General features: G+C 44.8%; 1 protein-coding gene, 1 long non-coding RNA gene and 1 pseudogene across 6 annotated transcripts in view; 2 read left to right on the top strand and 1 right to left on the bottom strand.

Annotated features, from left to right (window-relative positions):
• The window catches only part of LOC143925011 (E3 ubiquitin/ISG15 ligase TRIM25-like), a 117,609-nt gene that overhangs the window by 88,899 nt on the left and 11,241 nt on the right, over window positions 1-17,469 (top strand). For 2 of the 5 annotated variants that reach the window (XM_077449581.1, XM_077449580.1), the window contains exon 3: window positions 17,181-17,423. Coding sequence is in view for 1 of the 5 variants with exons in the window: in XM_077449577.1 (XP_077305703.1) it covers window positions 15,734-15,762 (29 nt within the window). In the remaining 4 variants the exon portion in view is untranslated. Of the gene's footprint in view, window positions 1-15,588; window positions 15,763-17,157; window positions 17,424-17,469 lie in introns of those variants that run through there. The other 3 variants (XM_077449578.1, XM_077449579.1, XM_077449577.1) reach the window with 3 other exon arrangements.
• The window catches only part of LOC143925014 (uncharacterized), a 54,851-nt gene that overhangs the window by 34,305 nt on the left and 3,077 nt on the right, over window positions 1-17,469 (bottom strand). The gene's annotated exons all lie outside the window — the stretch shown is intronic.
• On the top strand, window positions 5,644-8,024 carry LOC143925013 (E3 ubiquitin/ISG15 ligase TRIM25-like; annotated as a pseudogene).

Raw genomic sequence — 17,469 nt, 5'->3', positions numbered from 1 at the left:
TTGTTGGGGGTGGAGTGTGCGGGCCAGATGTCTCCCGCATTTGTTCGCGTGGGCATAGTAGATATGTCTGCCTCTAGTACAGGCAATCACCGAACGTTCGGTGAAAATGCGTTGGAGATCCCTACGTGCGTTAGAAAGTTCTGCCAGTGTCCCAGGGTCAGGAGAACGTTTGTGGGAATCTTCAAGGGTAGAGATCAGCGTAAACAGCCTATGAATTTCGGCAGTACGGGCTTTCTTCAACCTAGAACCATGTTGAATCAGAATGCCTCGGAGAACACATTTAAGAGCTTCCCATTTGGTTAGGCTAGAGGTGTCGTCATGAGCATGGGTCAGGTTAAACTCTGTGATCGCCGCAACAATCGCTGCGTTGCATACAGAGTCCCACAGGAGGTTATCGTTCAGTCTCCAGGATTTGTGTCCGCGGAGGTGTGGGGGTCTCCCCAGTGTCAAATGCACCGGGGCGTGATCAGACCAGATTTTCAGTCCGATCTCGCATGTAGGGTCACAGTCCAACAATGATTGGGAGACTAGAATGTAGTAGAGTCAGCTGTAGGAGTTATGTGCAGGGGAGTAGTAAGTATAATCTCGTGCAGATGGGTGAAGTACCCGCCATGGGTCTACTAGGGAGAGGTCCTGCAGAACGGAGCGTATATTAGTCAGTGTGGATGGTGGTATGTTTGACTTACCAGTGGATGAGTCCAGTCTCGGCACTAACGGTACATTCAGGTCACCACCCAGGATCAAGTTATGAGTTCCAAAAACGCGGAGACGGGATGTCACGGAGGAGAGAAATCTGTATTGATTCTGGTTAGGGAAATAAACATTAACAATGGTTAAAACCGTTTGTTGAACCTGCAGTTTCAGAAACACATATCTACCATTGAGGTCTATCTCCTGGTCAAGGACGGTTGGGTTAAAGGAGGCATGGAAAGCCACAGAGGCCCCCCGCGTGCTAGCGTCAGGGTTGGTGCTGTGAAACCAGGTTGGATATCGTTTGTCAGAAATGGTAGGGAGTTTGTCCGACCTGAAATGAGTTTCCTGTAACAGTAGAATGTGCGTTTTAGCTTTGTGGAAGTGGTGCAGGAGCTGTCTACGTTTCTCTGGGGTATTGAACCCTCTACAGTTGAGAGAGGAGATTTTAATGCCTAGGGCGGACATACCAAACGGGGGGGACAGGGGGTGTGTGTCAGGGTTCCTGTCATGGGAGCCAGAGGGAGTAGCCTCCAGCTGAGGTAGTAAACGGTCAGTAAATGGATCGTAGGGGTAGGGGAGGAGAGGACGTCAGGTAAAGCAACCAGTTATCCCCCGGAGCAGAGGGGTCTGATAATGCCGGTCGGGAAATTACACAGGGGACAACGGCAACTCCGGGAGGGCCCAAATGAGCCCGTATGGGTGCGTCAAAATACGGTGCCCTCAGGAAGGGCGGGTAGGGCGCAGTCAAGCCCCACCCACTGGTGTTCAGGGGGGAAAGGGGATGTGAACACTACACAGGTTTCCTAAAAAGTATCAAAAAACAGAGGCAGTAAAGACTCTGCACGCCCTAACGTGGGGAACGTGGAAGGGCAAATCTCAGGGGCTCCGCCCCAACAGAACAAAACAAACAATCCGAAAGAAAAAGTGCTTATCTAAAGTGCACAGCACAGCGCGTGTAGAGCAGTCAAACAGCATTAAACAGTGCAAAGTCAGTAACATAGTGACAAAAATACAGTTCAAGCCTCTGAGCAAAGCCAACAACCACCTATGACTTGAGCGGCCCGCAGGAGGGCCTATGTTGAGCTGAGCTAAAAAAAAAGGATTGGCAAAAATAGGTAGTGCCAGTAGAGAGTCCCGTAGAAGAGGCAAAACTTCACAGGCTGGAACTTGTCACCAGTGCTTTATAGCCAGGGCAGTGGCCTCTCAAAGGGGGAGAAGAAAATATTGCATAACGGAGGGTCAGGCCTGCAAACCAACAGGTGCAATGGAAAAAATTAAGAAACGCATGGGGGGGAGAACCCCCATAAAGAGGGGGGGGGGCAGAAAAATCATCCAGGTGGGGACTTAGAAGTGCGGGATCTGGATCTCTTCTTCCTGGATTGCTTCTCCCATCTAGGTGCTTTAGGGAACCCGGGAGTAGCTGCTTCCAATGGCCAGTCTGGAATCCGGATCTGTGGCAGTTCAAACACACCTAGGAAGTTAGGTAGATCTCCCAGAGTGCGAAACGTGGCTGATTTACCCTCATGGGATGCAAACAAGTGGAAAGGGAAGCCCCATCTGTATTTAATTTGCTTGGAGTGGAGCTGATGTAGGCCTCAATATCCCCTTTAGTGGGGAGGGCCTTGATGTAACTTTCCATGTCCCATGCCCCAGACTGAGTGTGTGGCTGGGGCGGAGGGCTCCCGGGACAGGTAGGGCTGCGGGGGCTCCGGGTCCCTGATCCGGGGGATTGTGGTGAGGGAGGGGAGGGCGCAGGGAGCGGTGCGGGTACCTGAGAGGCAGTGAGGGTCGCCTGTGCTGCCGCCGCGCGGGTCGCCGCCATCTTGGAAGCCGGCGTGGTCCGGCCTGCAGGGCCTTTCGCGGCGAAATAACTGCCTATTTCCTTCGATTTGAGGTCCCCCGAGGCTCGGGGGTGTCTCCGGTCCCTCTCCTGCTCATGGGGAGAGGTTGCGAGGTGTTAGCTGGCTGTGCTGTGCGCCGTTCTGTTGAGTGGAGCGGGAGCTGAGGTCTCAGGCAGCCGTCTCCTTCATGCGCCAAGCCACGCCTCCCTGGCCAGAATTTAGCTACTGGCCTGTTCTGCATCCAGCATGCAATCTGTTCTGTGGTATACAAACTCCATAGCTCCCAACTTTACCTGATTTCAAGGGACTTTCCCTGATTTGGAACAAAGTCCCTCTTTCTTCCTCATTTGTCCCTCATTTTGGTCTGATCTATATATTGTATATAAAATGCACTTTTTATCTTTCAAGAGCCAATTTAAAGGAATTGTAGTGGTAAAAAAGCATTTGTGGGTTTAACCACTTGTCGACTCGGCCATAGCCGAATGACAGCTACAGCGCGGTTGGCTAGTTTTGAGAGGGCATACAATGACATCCTCCCGAACATGCGCTTCCTGCATGCCCCCTGGAGCGCACACTCGGAGGTGTCCATGAACACCGGGTCCTCCAGTCCCAGCGCATCATGTATCGGAGTAAAGGGCCAATGTCATTGGCCCTTGACCACGTCATTGCTCCGTCCAATGACGTAGTGATCGCTTGTCAACAAACCAGCGCATGTCCAGGTCAGCTCTCTCCTCATACCGATCGGTACAGGGTGAGGAGAGCCAGTGCAGCAGCACGAGTGGGCTAGATCTGGAGCGCCCACAGCACTGATCCGTGCCAATTCATGCCTCATCAGTGCTCATCCATGCCTCATTCAACCCCATTCATGCCCATCCATGCCTCATCAGTGCTCATCCATGCCCATACATGCCTCATTTGTGCTCATCCATGCCTCACCTGTGTTCATCCATATCTCATCCGTGCTCATCTATGCCTCATTTGCGCCCATCCATGCTTCATCCGTGCCTCATTCGTGCCTCATCCATGCCTCATCCATGCCTCATCCCTACAGAAAGTACCCACAAAAGAAAAAAAAAAGTAGGCGCGCTGATCAGTTTAGTATACCTCTCCAGCTGGCTATTGGTGATAATTAGACAAGTCAAAGGGTGGTGCTGCTCTCTCTGGATCCTCTGGGTGGCATCTAGAGAAAAAAAAGAGGAAGGAGGCCATGCCTCTGAAACGCATTATCATGGCAACTGTGTGACATCCACACTCTTCCCCCCTGTATCCTGCTTGTGTGGGTTCGTGTGTCCTCGGAGAGCAGCGCCGGCTGGACCGGGCACATGCGCATTAGGATCTGCATGTCGGGCCTGGTGGTGGATAGCCTCAGATGTGCTGCAAGCATCTGAGCAGCTAGGTTGAACACCCACGGCTCCCCCCTCCCCTGTCGGGATCTTGAGGTGGTTTTAGGAGTGCGGCCACAGTGGAATCCTTATGCTGTATCTATCTTCACAAAATGTAAGTTCGACCATTGCAGTGTTTTTAACTTTACATATTAAAGCAGAGTTACACTAGGGTGGCTTTGCGCTTTTTTTTGTGTTCATGCCTCATCCGTGCCTCCTTCATTCCCAACCATGCCTCATCCATACCACCTCAGTACTCAGTGTCAAACCAGTGCTCAACTGTGCCTCATCCGTGCCACATCAGTGCTCATCCATGCCACATCCGTGCCATCACAGTGCCCATCAGTGCCCTACAATGCCTCATAAAAGTGTAATAGGTAGTCAAGAAGATAGATATGTGGTTTATGTCCATAGAACACCTGCCGGTGCTCCCTACATGTTGGGCTTCTGTATGTGGCCAGGCTGTTTAAAAGTCTCATGCATGTGGTATCGCCATAATCAGGAGTAGTAGAATGTCTTTTAGGGTGCAATTTTTGCTATGTTTGGAGCAATGTCCTTCTGTCTTCCTCAATTGTCCCTCGTTTTGGTCTGATCTATATAGTTGTATATAAAATGCACTTTTTATATTTTAAAAATTGTTTCCCAGTGCTAAACCTTTCATCAAAATTCTAAATGGCTGCAATTGTAAAAGCCAATATAAAGGAATAGTAGTGGTAAAAAAAGCCCTTGTGGATTTAGTTATTTTTTTGGGGGTTAATTCTCCTTTTAAAAGGGGGTAGGGCAGGGAGCGTGTCCTATGCCTACATACGTTTGTTAGTAGGTGTCCCTCATTCCCATCTCAGAATGTTGGGAGGTATGCTTCACCCCAGGGGCAGCCCATCCATTAAGGGCGCATGGACACCGCCCCACTGTCTATCGCCACCTCCCCTATCCATGCGTCCGGCCCCTTTCAGGATACTGGCACATGGATTCCAATGTGGAGGGGCCGTTTTTGGAACCACCAATTACAACCAGAGGCTCCAATAGGCTTCAATATAGGGTGAGCTCGGGTCGCAGAGAGTGCGCTGCGAGCCCAACCAGGTGGGTTACAACAGCGAATCAATATGTCACTGTTGTAACACTGATCCTCCTCCAATCAATATGTGGGTTTTGACACCGGTTGCCCAATTGGCTGAAAGGACAGGCGATCCTATTGGACGCCGAGGAGGAGGGAGGAGCTGCACGGGGGAAGCCGCTGTGATGCAGAGAGGACACAGGAGTCACTGCATGCTGCCCATAGGTGCCCGCAACTCGCCGCTCGTAGGAGCCTGCAACCAGGCCGCTGCCCACCACCTGTAGTAGCCCGTCCACCTGCAAACAATGGGGTAAGTGCCGGGGTGGGGGGGGGGTGGTTGTTTGCTGTTCCCCCCCCAAAAAAAAAAAAAAAAACACCAGCTGCCACTGCTTCACCCTCCTCCACTATGCATAAGGTGATGTGTGCTCTGTACACTATATTACAGTACATACCCTTTTAATATCTCTCTTCTTCAAACTTGTCAGACACCCTTTTGCACCGACCGTTTTGCTACTTAAAAACAAAACAAAACGTTTATTTGTTTGAAATTTGTAAAATGCCCGAAAGGAAGTGCTGTAATTTGTTTGGACCGGAGGAACCTGTTTACAACTATTTATTTTCTCTTCCTTGATTGGCGGATGACTTGCTACTCGTGTATTTAACTGGTTGACTTCCGGAATGACTCAATCTTGCTTGCAGCGTATGTGGTTGTGGTTTTCCACCCCTGTACATTGGGTACATTCAGTGCATTTCTGTCTATTCTGTATTCTCGGAATGAAATGGATGAAAATCTGAGCTGCTACATTTGCCTGAACCCCTATACAGACCCGGTGTAGTTGCAGTGTGGGCACAGCTTCTGCAGAGACTGTATTGCACATGAACTGGATACACAGGGAGGGTCCAGAGTTTATACCTGTCCAAACTGTGGAGAAGAATTATTGGAACGTCCTCCGATGCTCCATATGAAGAGGCAGCTGCATACGATGGAGACAGTCCCTTGTACATACTGCGATGGTCCTGTTCCTGCAGAGAAGACATGTCTCCTTTGTGATGCTTCACTTTGTGCTAAACACCTAACAAAGCACAGTACTGGACCTGAACATGTTCTGATAGAGCCTACTGCATCCCCGGAGGACAGAAAATGTCCCATGCATCGGAAAGTCCTGGATCATTACTGCACAGAGCACAACGTCTTCATCTGTTCCCTTTGCTACCTTGGCGGAGACCACCGCAATGATGAGGTTCTGCTTCTGAACATTCACTCTGCTGAGAATGAGAACAAAAACATAAATCTGTTTATAGAAAATCTGAGAAAGGAAAGACAGAAGATCCAGGCTCAGATTGAGAGTCTGCAGGACTATGAGGAAGAACAGGCAAAAGAAATAGATGCCGTCAGCGAACGAGTCACAGCCCAAATCCAAAATGTCCAGCGAGAGCTGGAAGTTCTTCATAATAAGGTCCTGAATGAGGTCCAAGTAGAGAAAATAAAAAGTTCAGAATTAGTCCTTGATTGGAAAAAGAAGCTGGAGGAGCAGAGGCAAGAGCTCACCGGAAAGATTTGTGATATGCAGGAGTTATGTAATGTAAGCGATCCATTGACTTTTCTCAAGAAAGTAATGGAAACTGATTTAATCGAGATCTTCAATGATGAAAATAGCAAAGTAAGCATTAATCAGTTTGACGAAACACTAATTTCAGAGATGCTTTACAAGGAACTCTTACAATTCTCTGATGGTCTGAATAAACGGATGCTGAAGGATGCTTTTCCAAAGATAAAGAAATCAGAAATCACCCTGGACATGAAGACGGCGCACTGTAAAATTATAATAAGAAATACAAAAACGGCCTCTTATAGCGCAAATCGTCAAGTTAGACGTGATTGTCCTGAGAGGTTCCGATCCCAACATGTTTTGAGTAAGTGCAAATTCTCATCAGGGAATCACTACTGGGAGGTGGCGGTGAGGGGAATGCAATGTAGCATTGGAGTCGCCTATGATAAAATAGAGAGACAACAAGAATTGACTCACGCATTGGTTACAACAAGAGATCCTGGGGACTCGGTATAGATAACAATCTTAGTGTGTGGCACAACAATGCTAAAACAAAAATCCCCACGGATTCTCCTGTGAGGTCATTTGGGATATTCCTGGAATATGAAGCCGGACGTCTGTCCTTCTACCAACTGTGTGACCCCATCAGACACCTCCACACCTTCACCACCACCTTCACCAGACCCCTGCATGCTGCCTTCTATCTTGGTGACGGTTCCAGGATTACAATCCTAAAATAATACTGCAACAAATACACTCTATGGGCCAAATGTTTGTGGACACCTGACCATCACACCTTCTTGAAAACAATATTATTGCCCCAAGTTTTTTAATATGGCAATTTTATGGGCAATAATACTGAGATACTGAGCTGCCTCCCTCCTCACTCCCTCTACTGTTCTGGGAAGACTTTCCATGTGATTTTTTTTTTTTGTTTATGGGAATTTTTGCCTGTTCAGCCAGAAGAACATTTGTGTGGTCAGCTATTGATGTTGAATGTAAGGTTAAGGGCAGGACTCTGTGCAGGCCACTCACGTTCCTCCACATTAAACCCTTCAATGTCTTTATGGAGCTGGCTTTGATGCTGTAACACAGAAAAGCATTACCTAAACTGTTATCACAAGTTTGGAGGAGTGGAATAGTGTAAAATGTTTTTGTATGCCTTAGCATTAACAGTGCTCTTCATTGGAAACAGTTGAACTCAGTCATCTGGGGGGATAGCCATAGGCTTTTGGCCGTAATGGTAGGTGTGATAAGAGATAGAGCTCTCCGAAAGGCAAAGCTAATGCTCCTTGTTGATTGCACAGCTCCGAATCCACAATGAGCGTGACTGACTTCTCTTGAGAGACTGCTTTCTTGCAGGGAGTGAAGGTCCTTCTCTGCAGCATGCTGGCAGGGGACAGGCTTTTCTACTCAGGCTGTGGTTGCTTTTTAAAGAAAATTAACTGTATACCTTTTTGTTTTGATGACCTAGAAATATGTTTAATTAAACTGAAAGTTAAAATGGGCTTTACCAGTTCCTGCCTGCCCAAAGTACATTTATGGGCATCACATAATCGTGCATCACTAGCTTATGGGTGCGCAGCATGCCCCCCTGGGAAGTGCAACATGTTGCTCCAGAGACCACTGTGTGCACCAGACACAGCAGATGGCAGATCCTGTTATCTGGCGCTTTGAGTGGCTGGGTTATTACATGATCGCTATGCGTTTATATGATGTAAACACAACAACTGTTATGAATGGGTTTCATTCATAACAGCTGTGCTTCGCTGTGATCGCTTCAAATGGTACCTGGGCCAAACACAGCACCCTGTACCATGTGATAGCTGTGGACCTATCACAGCACACTATAGTAATCACAGCTGTTCTGAATGTAAACCATTTGTGACAGTTCAAAACATTGCTGTTACAGTAATCAGCACTGTAACAATCAAAGTGTAAAGAAACAAAACTACTCTGGGGAGGGGGGGGGGGATCAGGTATTTTTTTTACTATGGTGATATTGATTTACTCTGATGAAAGTACGTAAAAGTATGCAAAAAAAAAGAAGGAAAAAAAAGTTAATAAATGTTAAATATAATTATTATTATTCTTTTAACATAATGTCACCAGTCAGTATCCCTGATCACCACTATACCAATCAAAATGATGAATGAATCATAAATCAGGTATTTTTTTTACTAAGTATGTAAAAGTGTGCAAAAAAAAAAAAAAAAAGAGAAAAAAGTTAATACATGTTAAAAAATGTATTATTCTTTTAACATAATATCACCAGTCGGTATCCATGATCACCACCACGCCAATCATATGATGCTGTACTGCACTGGTGACAGTATGTAAAAAAAAAATTGTGAAAAAAATCTAATTTTATTTAATTTCTTAATTTTACAAAGAAATGTGACAAAAAAATTACAACTTCAAAAAACTCACCATGCCTTTTACTAAATACTACACACTGTCTACTTTCCAAAAGAGGGTCGTTGGGGGTATTTTTTTTTACTATGGTGACACTGATCTACTACGATGAAAGTATGTAAAAGTATGCAAAGAAAAGTTAAGAAATGTTAAAAAATTTAATAATAAATTATTCTTTTAACACACTGTCACCAGTCAGTATCCCTGATCACCACCACGCCAATCATACGATGATGCTTTACTGCACTGGTGACAGTATGCAAAAATAATTGTGAAAAAAAAAATATCACATTTTTTTATTTAATTTCTTCATTTTACAAAGAAATGTGACACAAAAAAACAACTTAAAAACTCACCATGCCTTTTACTAAATACTTCACACTGTCTACTTTCCAAAAAGGGGTCATTGGGGGGGTATTTGTACTGTCCTGGCATTTTAAGGGCCTCACGAAATGGGTCAGTACATCAGGATTGATCAATTTTCAAATATATACACTATAGTTTGTAGATACTGAAAATTTTACACAAACCATTTCTTTTACACTTATTGGAATTTTTTTTTTTTTTTAACCAAAGCCATGTTGCAGAATACATTTTGACCTAACTTTATAAAGAAATTTGATTTTATTGGAAATTCTCTAACGGAAAGTAGAAAATATTTTTTTTTCTGGATGTTCGCCCTTTTTTCAGTTATATTTAAAAAAAAAATTAAAATTGAGTGGTGATTAAATACCATCAGAAGCAAGCTCTATTTTTGTGTGAGAAAATGATATAAATTTAATTTGAGTACAGTGCTGCATGACCGCGCAATTTCCATTAAAGTAGCGCAGTGCTTAATAGCAAAAAACAGCCTGGTCATGAAGGGGGGTAAAAGCTTCACGAGGGCACATGGTTAAAAAGAATTACTGCTTGTATTGGTAAAAACGTTTGCAAATTTGACCTCCTAAGACATTTTAGAAGAGGATGCATTTTATACTGGATCAGCCATATAATGGTCTGACCACTTTGCACAATTTTTCTTTTATATACAGATATTCATATATAGTATAATTAATTGAACGCTGAACACATGCTTCTCTGTATGTAATTTGGTTAACAATTTCTAACTTGAGGGACAATTTCACTAACCGTGAGCTTTTCCTTTCAATATCCACCTCCTTAACTGACAGCCCCCTACCAAAATACTTACCTTCAGCACCCCTCATTAATGCCAGTCCTATGTAGCTTTCACTGTACATATCTGCCATTTAGTGTAATCAGTCCTGTGGCTAGAGCTGTACTACTCTGGATGGATGGGGAGGTGAGCATGTGGACTAGGAGCTGGATGTGGCCAGCACTGTTGGTTCTGAGGGACGGAGCTAAAAGGAAATATAAAAAAAAAACAAATGAAAATTCCCAGCTCCCCTGCCAGCCAGCCTGCCACCAACCAAATTGTCATCTGCAATCTGCAGCTGCCAACAGTGGTTCCCAGGCTCTCCCATTCCTCCAGGAGGAAGCCCAGGACCACAGTAAACTGGGCAGACAGTGGGAGAAGGAAGATCCATTTTCTGATCTCCTTTGTGACTAAATGAACCCTGAAGCGATGAGCACTTTATCTCTTCCTGTTTCAGAGTTGGCATTCCCTGACTACTGTAGCCTGGGAAACAGCTAATCAAGCACAATCTGTGGGCTCCCTTATTATCCATACCAGACCTGAAGGGCCTAGTATGGATTTGGGGGGGGGGGGGGGGGAAGAGACGACTCCCATGCCATTTTTTGTTATATTTTTTGCCCGGGGTTCCGCTTAATATTCGTACCAGACCTGAAGGGCCTGGTAATGGACGGGGGGGGGGGACCCCATGTTTTATTCCAATGATTTTTATCTATATTGCCAGGATCCAACAATTCATTACAGCCACGAGCAGTTTTAAAGGACATTTTTTTCCTTTTAGAAATGTAATTTTGCTGCGGTACTTTTATAAACATGGCAAAGATGCGCCAATTTACAGGCAGACTAAGGAAACCCCCAGGCATGATGTTTAAAGGAAAATTTCATTTTAATTGTTTTACTTTAAGCATTATAAAACTTTTTTGCATTGATATATTTCCCCTGGGGCAGGACCCAGGTCCTCAAACACTTTTTATGGCAATAACTTGCCTATAAGCCTTTAACCACTTGCTTACTGGGCACTTAAACCCCCCTCCTGCCCAGACCAATTTTCAGCTTTCAGCACTGATGCACTTTGAATGACAATTGCACGGCCATATAACACTGTACCCAAATGAAATTTTTATCATTTTTTTTTCCTACAAATAGAGCTTTCTTTTGGTGGTATTTAATTGCAGCTGGGAGTTTTATTTTTTGCTAAACAAACAAAATAAGATGCAAAAAAAAAAAAAAAAAACATGTTTAACCACTTGTCGACCGCCGCACGACGATGTACGTCCTATTTTTGAAGAGGGATATCTCGGTAACGGCAGCAGCTGCTGCCACAACCGAGATATCCATCTCTTCAGGCGGCGGTCGGCTGTACAATAACGGTGGTCTCCGCGGCACCTTCCGCCGCTTACCGGAGCCGTCGGTAGCGGCGGAGGCGATCGGGTCCTCTTCCTAGCTGGTCATAGAGACAAGTGAGGCTAAGATGGCCCCCACTCGTCTATACCATAGGAGGGCAGAAGCGACGTCAAAACGTCACTTCCGCCCATACCTCTTAAAGGTATATTTTTTTTTAAATGTCAGATTTTCTTTTTTTTTTTTGTTGCATTTTAGCCCAAATATGAGATCTGAGGACTTTTTGACCCCAGATCTCATATTTAAGAGGACCTGTCATGCTTTTTTCTATTACAAGGGATGTTTACATTCCTTGTAATAGGAATAAAAGTGATCCATTTTTTTTTTTTTTTTAAAACAGTGTAAAAATAAATAAAATCAATTAAAATAAATAAGAAAAAAAATATATTTTTTTTAAAAACACCCCGTCACGACGAGCTTGCGCACAGAAGCGGGCGCATACGTGAGTAGCGCCCGCATATGAAAACTGTGGTCAAACCACACATGTGATGTATCACCGCGATCGGTAGAGCGAGAGCAATAATTCTAGCCCTAGACTTCCTCTATAACGCAAAAAATGCAACCTGTAGAATTTTTTAAATGTCGCTTATGGAGATTTTTGAGGCTAAAAGTTTGACGCCATTCCACGAGCGGGCGCAATTTTGAAGCGTGACATGTTGGGTATCAATTTACTTGGCGTACCATTTATCTTTCACAATATAAAAAAAAAATTGGGCTAATTTTACTGTTGTCTTATTTTTTTTATTCAAAAAAGTGCATTTTTTCAAAAAAAAGTGCACTTGTAAGACCACTGCGCAAATACGGTGTAAAAAAAAGTATTTCAATGACCACCATTTTATTCTCTAGGGTGTTAGAAAAAAAACAATATAAAATGTTTGGGGGTTCTAAGTAATTTTCTAGCAAAAAAAAAACAGTTTTAAACATGAAAACACCAAGTCTGAAAAAGAGGCCTGGTCCTTAAGTGGTTAATAGTTTGTTATAAAATTTTGCAAACAGGTAATTTTTCTCCTTCATTGAAGTGCGCTGATGCAGCGGCACTGATAGGCTGCACTGGTGGGCACTGATAGGCATAGTTAAGGCGGCACTAATAGGCACAGATAAGGTGGCACCGATAGGCACAGATAAGGCAGTACTGATGGGCACAGATAAGATGGCACGGATGGGTGGCACTAAGGGGCACTGATAGGTACCACTGATAGATGGGACTGATGGGCACTGATAGGTGGCTCTGATAGGTGGCACTGCTGGGCACTGATGGGCGGCACTGATGGGCACTGGTAGATGACACTGATGGGCACGGATATATGGCACTGGGGTGCAGCACCGTTGTTGAGGCAGATTGTGGGCACTGATGGGTGGCACTGTGGGCACTGCTAGGTGGCACTGACCGGGGGCACTTATTTATTAATGAGGTGGCACTGGCAGGGGGCAGGTGGGCACTGGCAGGGCTGGCCGTGATCGGGACTGATGTCCCGATCACGGCCGCTGGTAATCGGCTCTTTTTTTTTTCTCCTCGTGCTGTCAGCGCGAGGAGGAATAGCCGATTACCGGCTCCGTTGTATCACATGATCAGCTGTCATTGGCTGACAGCTGATCGCGTGGTAAGGGGTCGGGATCGACCCCTTGCTCGGATCCGTGATCAGGCGAGTCTCATAGACTCGCCGATCACAGAGCGCGCTGCACCCGCCCCTCAGGGGGCGCGCAGGCCGCTCGGGCAAAGGAGGTCCGCGCTATAGCCGTCATTTGGCTATAGCGCTGATCTCTAGTGGTTAAAATGAGTTTTCACGTTCATGTCCCATAGACTTAGCGGTTTTCGCACAATTTTTGGCCTGTTCGCGTGATCTGCTGGGTGGGTTTTCGGCTCATCCCTAGTCCCATACACAAAGTGCAATACCCATTTTTCCACTTTCCACACATCAACTTCAGGAACAACATGTCTATTTGCTGCCTAATATATCCCACCGACTTTCAGATGCCATTGTTACAAAATAATCAATGTTATTCACTTTATCCGACAGTGGTCATAATATTATGGCTGATCAGAGTATAAGCGTATAAACAGTAAATCCATGCCTTCCCGGAAACTGTCATTAAATGTATGATATTATAAACTGTATATTTAATATGGGAAACAGGTACTACGTAAGTTTTATGCCAGAATTGAATCTTTTCTTTTTTGGGTGTGGTTATGCTTTTTAGTCTTTTGTATCAATAAAATTTGAAGATGTTCTCACCTAAAAAACAACTTGTAGTCAATATTATTATTATACGCGATTTATATAGCGCCAACAGTTTACACAGTGCTTTACAATGTAGAGGGGGGACAGCACAATTACAGTACAGTTCCATACAGAAGGGACAGGAGGGCCCCGCCTGTAGAGCTTACAATCTAAATGGAGGGGGTGGTGGTACAAAAGGTAATAGCTGTGTGGAATGATTTGATAGGGTGGCTCGGGGATAGTTGTTAGGTGGGTGTGGGATAGGCTTCCCTGAATAAAGAGTTTTCAGGGATCTCCTAAAGGTGGACAGGGTAGGGGCTGATCGGATATATACCGGGGCAGGGAGTTCCAGAGGATGGGAGAGGCTCTGGAGAAGTCCTGAAGGCGAGCATGAGAGGAGGTAACAAGGGAGCTAGAGAGCAGGAGGTCCTGGGAGGAGCGGAGGGGACGAATATTTAACTGTATCAGTCAGTGGTTCTGCCCATGAATGGGGCGAATAAGGTTCAGGAGGGCAGTATTTTTTAATATGAAGCCATGATGAACAACAAGGGGACATGACCTTAAACTAGGAGGAGGAAAGTTCAGAACTCTTTAAAGTATTTTTTACTGAAAGAGTATTTGACACTTGGAACAGACTTCCAGCAGAGGTGGTGCATTGGTCAACTGTAAATGAGCTTAACTACTTGCCGCCTGCGCCATAGCCAAAAGTCGGCTGCAGCGTGGGCCTTATTTGCATGGAGGGCGTCCATGGACATCCTCCTGAGCAAGCGCTCTGTAATCACCGAGTCTGAGACTCCGCTGATCACAGATCAGAGTAAAGGGTTGATCCCAGCCCCTTACGTGATCAGCTGTCAACCAATGACATATGATAATGTGATGTAAACAGAAGCTCAGTAAATCTGTAGTTTTTTTCCCTCAAGCCATGAGGGGAATAAAAAGCCAATCATCGGCTTCTGTCAGAGGGACAGCGGCCCCTCACACAGAAAGCTGCATTTTCTGTGCCACCAGTGTAAGCTGCCAGTGCCCCCTGTGCCACCTACCAGTGCTCATAGTGCCACTCAGTGCCCACCAGTGCTGCCAATCAATGCCCATCAGTGTCTTATAATCAGTGCTGCCTATCAGTGTCACCTATCAGTGCCAACCATCAGTGCCACCTCATCAGGGATTAGTGCCACCTATCGGTGCCTATCAGTGCCCATCAGCACAGCCTATCAGTGCCAATCAGTGCAGATCAGTGAAGGAGAAAAATTACCTGTTTTCAAAATTTTAGAACAAACTGTTTCATTTTTGTTTTTTTTCTTTTGTTTCATTTAGCAAAAAAAAGTTCAAAAACCCAGCAGCAATTATATACCACCAAAATAAAACTCCATTTGTGTGAAAAAAAAAAAAGATCAAAATTTAATTTGGGTAAACTGAAGCATGACCGCACAATTGTCATTCAAATAGTGACAGCGCATAAAGCTGGTCTGGGCAGGAAGGAGGTTTAAGTGCCCGGTAAGCAAGTGGTTAATAAAGCTTATGGTAAACATGGATCTTTACTCAGACCAAAAGGTTAAAAAATAAATAAATAAAAACTAAAAGGAAAAAAAAAAATCAAGACGTGCCAGATTTGATGGAACACTTGTTTTTTTTCTGCCGTCACTCTTCTATGTTTCTAAATAAAAAGGATCTGCTTCTAGAAAAGACCCCTCAAGCAATGCCCTGATCATTAATCACATGATTATTCCGAAATGAGAAGAAAAAAAAAATTCCTCCTTTTATAGCAAAGGTGGAGGAAACGAAACTAAATTCTCCGTCCTCTTAGTGAGGGGGGGGGGGAGGGGAACGAAACTAAATTCTACGTCCTCGTAGTGACAGGGGGGAGGAAACGAAACTAAATTCTCCGTCCTCGTAGTGACAGGGGGAGGAAACGAAACTAAATTCTCCGTCCTCGCAGTGACGGGGAGGAAACTAAACTGATCGCTCTCCTCGGGCAGGGTTGGGATTCCTTCCTAGCCTAGAGCATGACACAGAATACAGAACTGGAAGATGCTGCAGCTCTGCCTTGGAGTGCAAAAGTGAGCAAGGGTGGGGAGTAGAGGTGAATGGGGGGGTAGCTACCATTTAGGGTTAAAATGTAAGAAAAAAGGGGGGTGCAGAGGTATACAGAGATAGGGGTTACCATTTGGGGTTCAAAGGTGAGTGTGTGGGGGGGTTGTTGGGGTGCAAAGAGAGCAAGGACAGGTGTGCAGAGGTATAGTAAGTGTGTGTGTGTGTGTGTGTGTATGGGGGTGGGGGTGTGTGTGGGGGGGAGGGGGGTGGGGTGTAAAGGGAAGCCAAGGGGGGCATTTAAAAGCGAGCAGAAAAGGCATTTTTGGGGCAGAGATTAGCGGGGGAGTTATGATGCAAAGGTGATCAGAGAGGCAGTGGATAAGGATGCAGAGTTTAGCAGGTCACTATAAAACCCATGTTACATTGCTGGTCAGAATGTGTCTCAGTTATATTGATGATTAGTGGCAATAGCCCTGTTATAGTGGGTGTCTGTGTAAACCCCTCCTTACAGTGGTGGTCAGTGTAAATCCCTCCTTACACTGGTGGTCAGTGTAAATCCCTCCTTACACTGGTGGTCAGTGTAAATCCCTCCTTACATTGGTGGCCAGTGTAAATGTTCCTGTAAGTGTAGAATTCCCCTTACATTGGTGCCCAGTGTACAAATCTCCACTTATACATTGGCGGTCAGTGTAGAAATTCCCTAACACTTTGATGGTCAGTGTAAATCCCTCCTTGCATTGGTGTTTAGTATACAAGTCTCCCTGTTACATTGTTGGTCAGTGTATAATCCCCATTACATTGGTGGTCAGTGTATAATCCCCATTACATTGGTGGTCAGTGTATAATCCCCATTACATTGGTGGTCAGTGTATAATCCCCATTACATTGGTGGTCAGTGAAGTATCCCCTCTTGCATTGGTAGTCAGGTTAGAGTTCCTACACTGCATACAATGGGGAAAATAATTATTTAATCCCCTGAAGATATTGTAAGTTTGCACACTTACAAAGAAATGAAGGGTCTATACCTTTTTATCATAGGTGCATCTTAAATGAGAGAGACAGAATATCAACCAAAAATCCAGAAAGCACGCACGCACGCACGCACGCACGCACACACACACACTACAAATGTTATAAACTGAGTTGCAGTTCAGTGAGTAAACTTTACACACACGTGTGTTTAAAGGCAGGTGTCCCAATACTCTTGCTAATCTAAATAAAATAAATACATTTATAGTACAGTGGACTTTTGAAACTGACTTATTTTTGGTGTTTTTGTTGATTATTTACTTATTATAGCACTGTATTTTTAGTGCTGCAATTTGCTTACACATTTATCACAGGTATTTCATAGTATATCAACCCTTATTGCATGCAGCTTTCACTATTTTAAAACACTTTCTTTTGATATGTTTGATTAGGATTTGTTTTACCCTCCTTCAAGGTAATCGTCCATATTCCCATCACACACATTCCTGGAACTGCCTCTAAAACAATGAGTGCCGCAGCAACCACCAGCTGAAGACTGGAGCATACATAGTGCAGGGTAAATATTTGTCAGCACACCCCGGATCTTCAGTGTGATTCCAAAAAACGATAACATCACAAAACAGAAGAGCGAAATGTTTCGGAGCCACGCTGAACCCCTTCGTCAGGACATGTGAGCAGGTTAATCTGACTAACACAGGTTCGTTTATTATTTCAGACGTAAGAGATGTAAAATAACAAATGTT

The sequence above is a fragment of the Lithobates pipiens genome, unplaced genomic scaffold, assembly GCF_037356315.1.
Source record: "Lithobates pipiens isolate NorthernLeopardFrog02 unplaced genomic scaffold, aLitPip1_a1.2 Scaffold_22, whole genome shotgun sequence".
NCBI lineage: Eukaryota > Metazoa > Chordata > Amphibia > Anura > Ranidae > Lithobates > Lithobates pipiens.
Note: the sequence above shows the minus strand (reverse complement) of the source record. Positions and strands in the feature narration are given on the sequence as shown.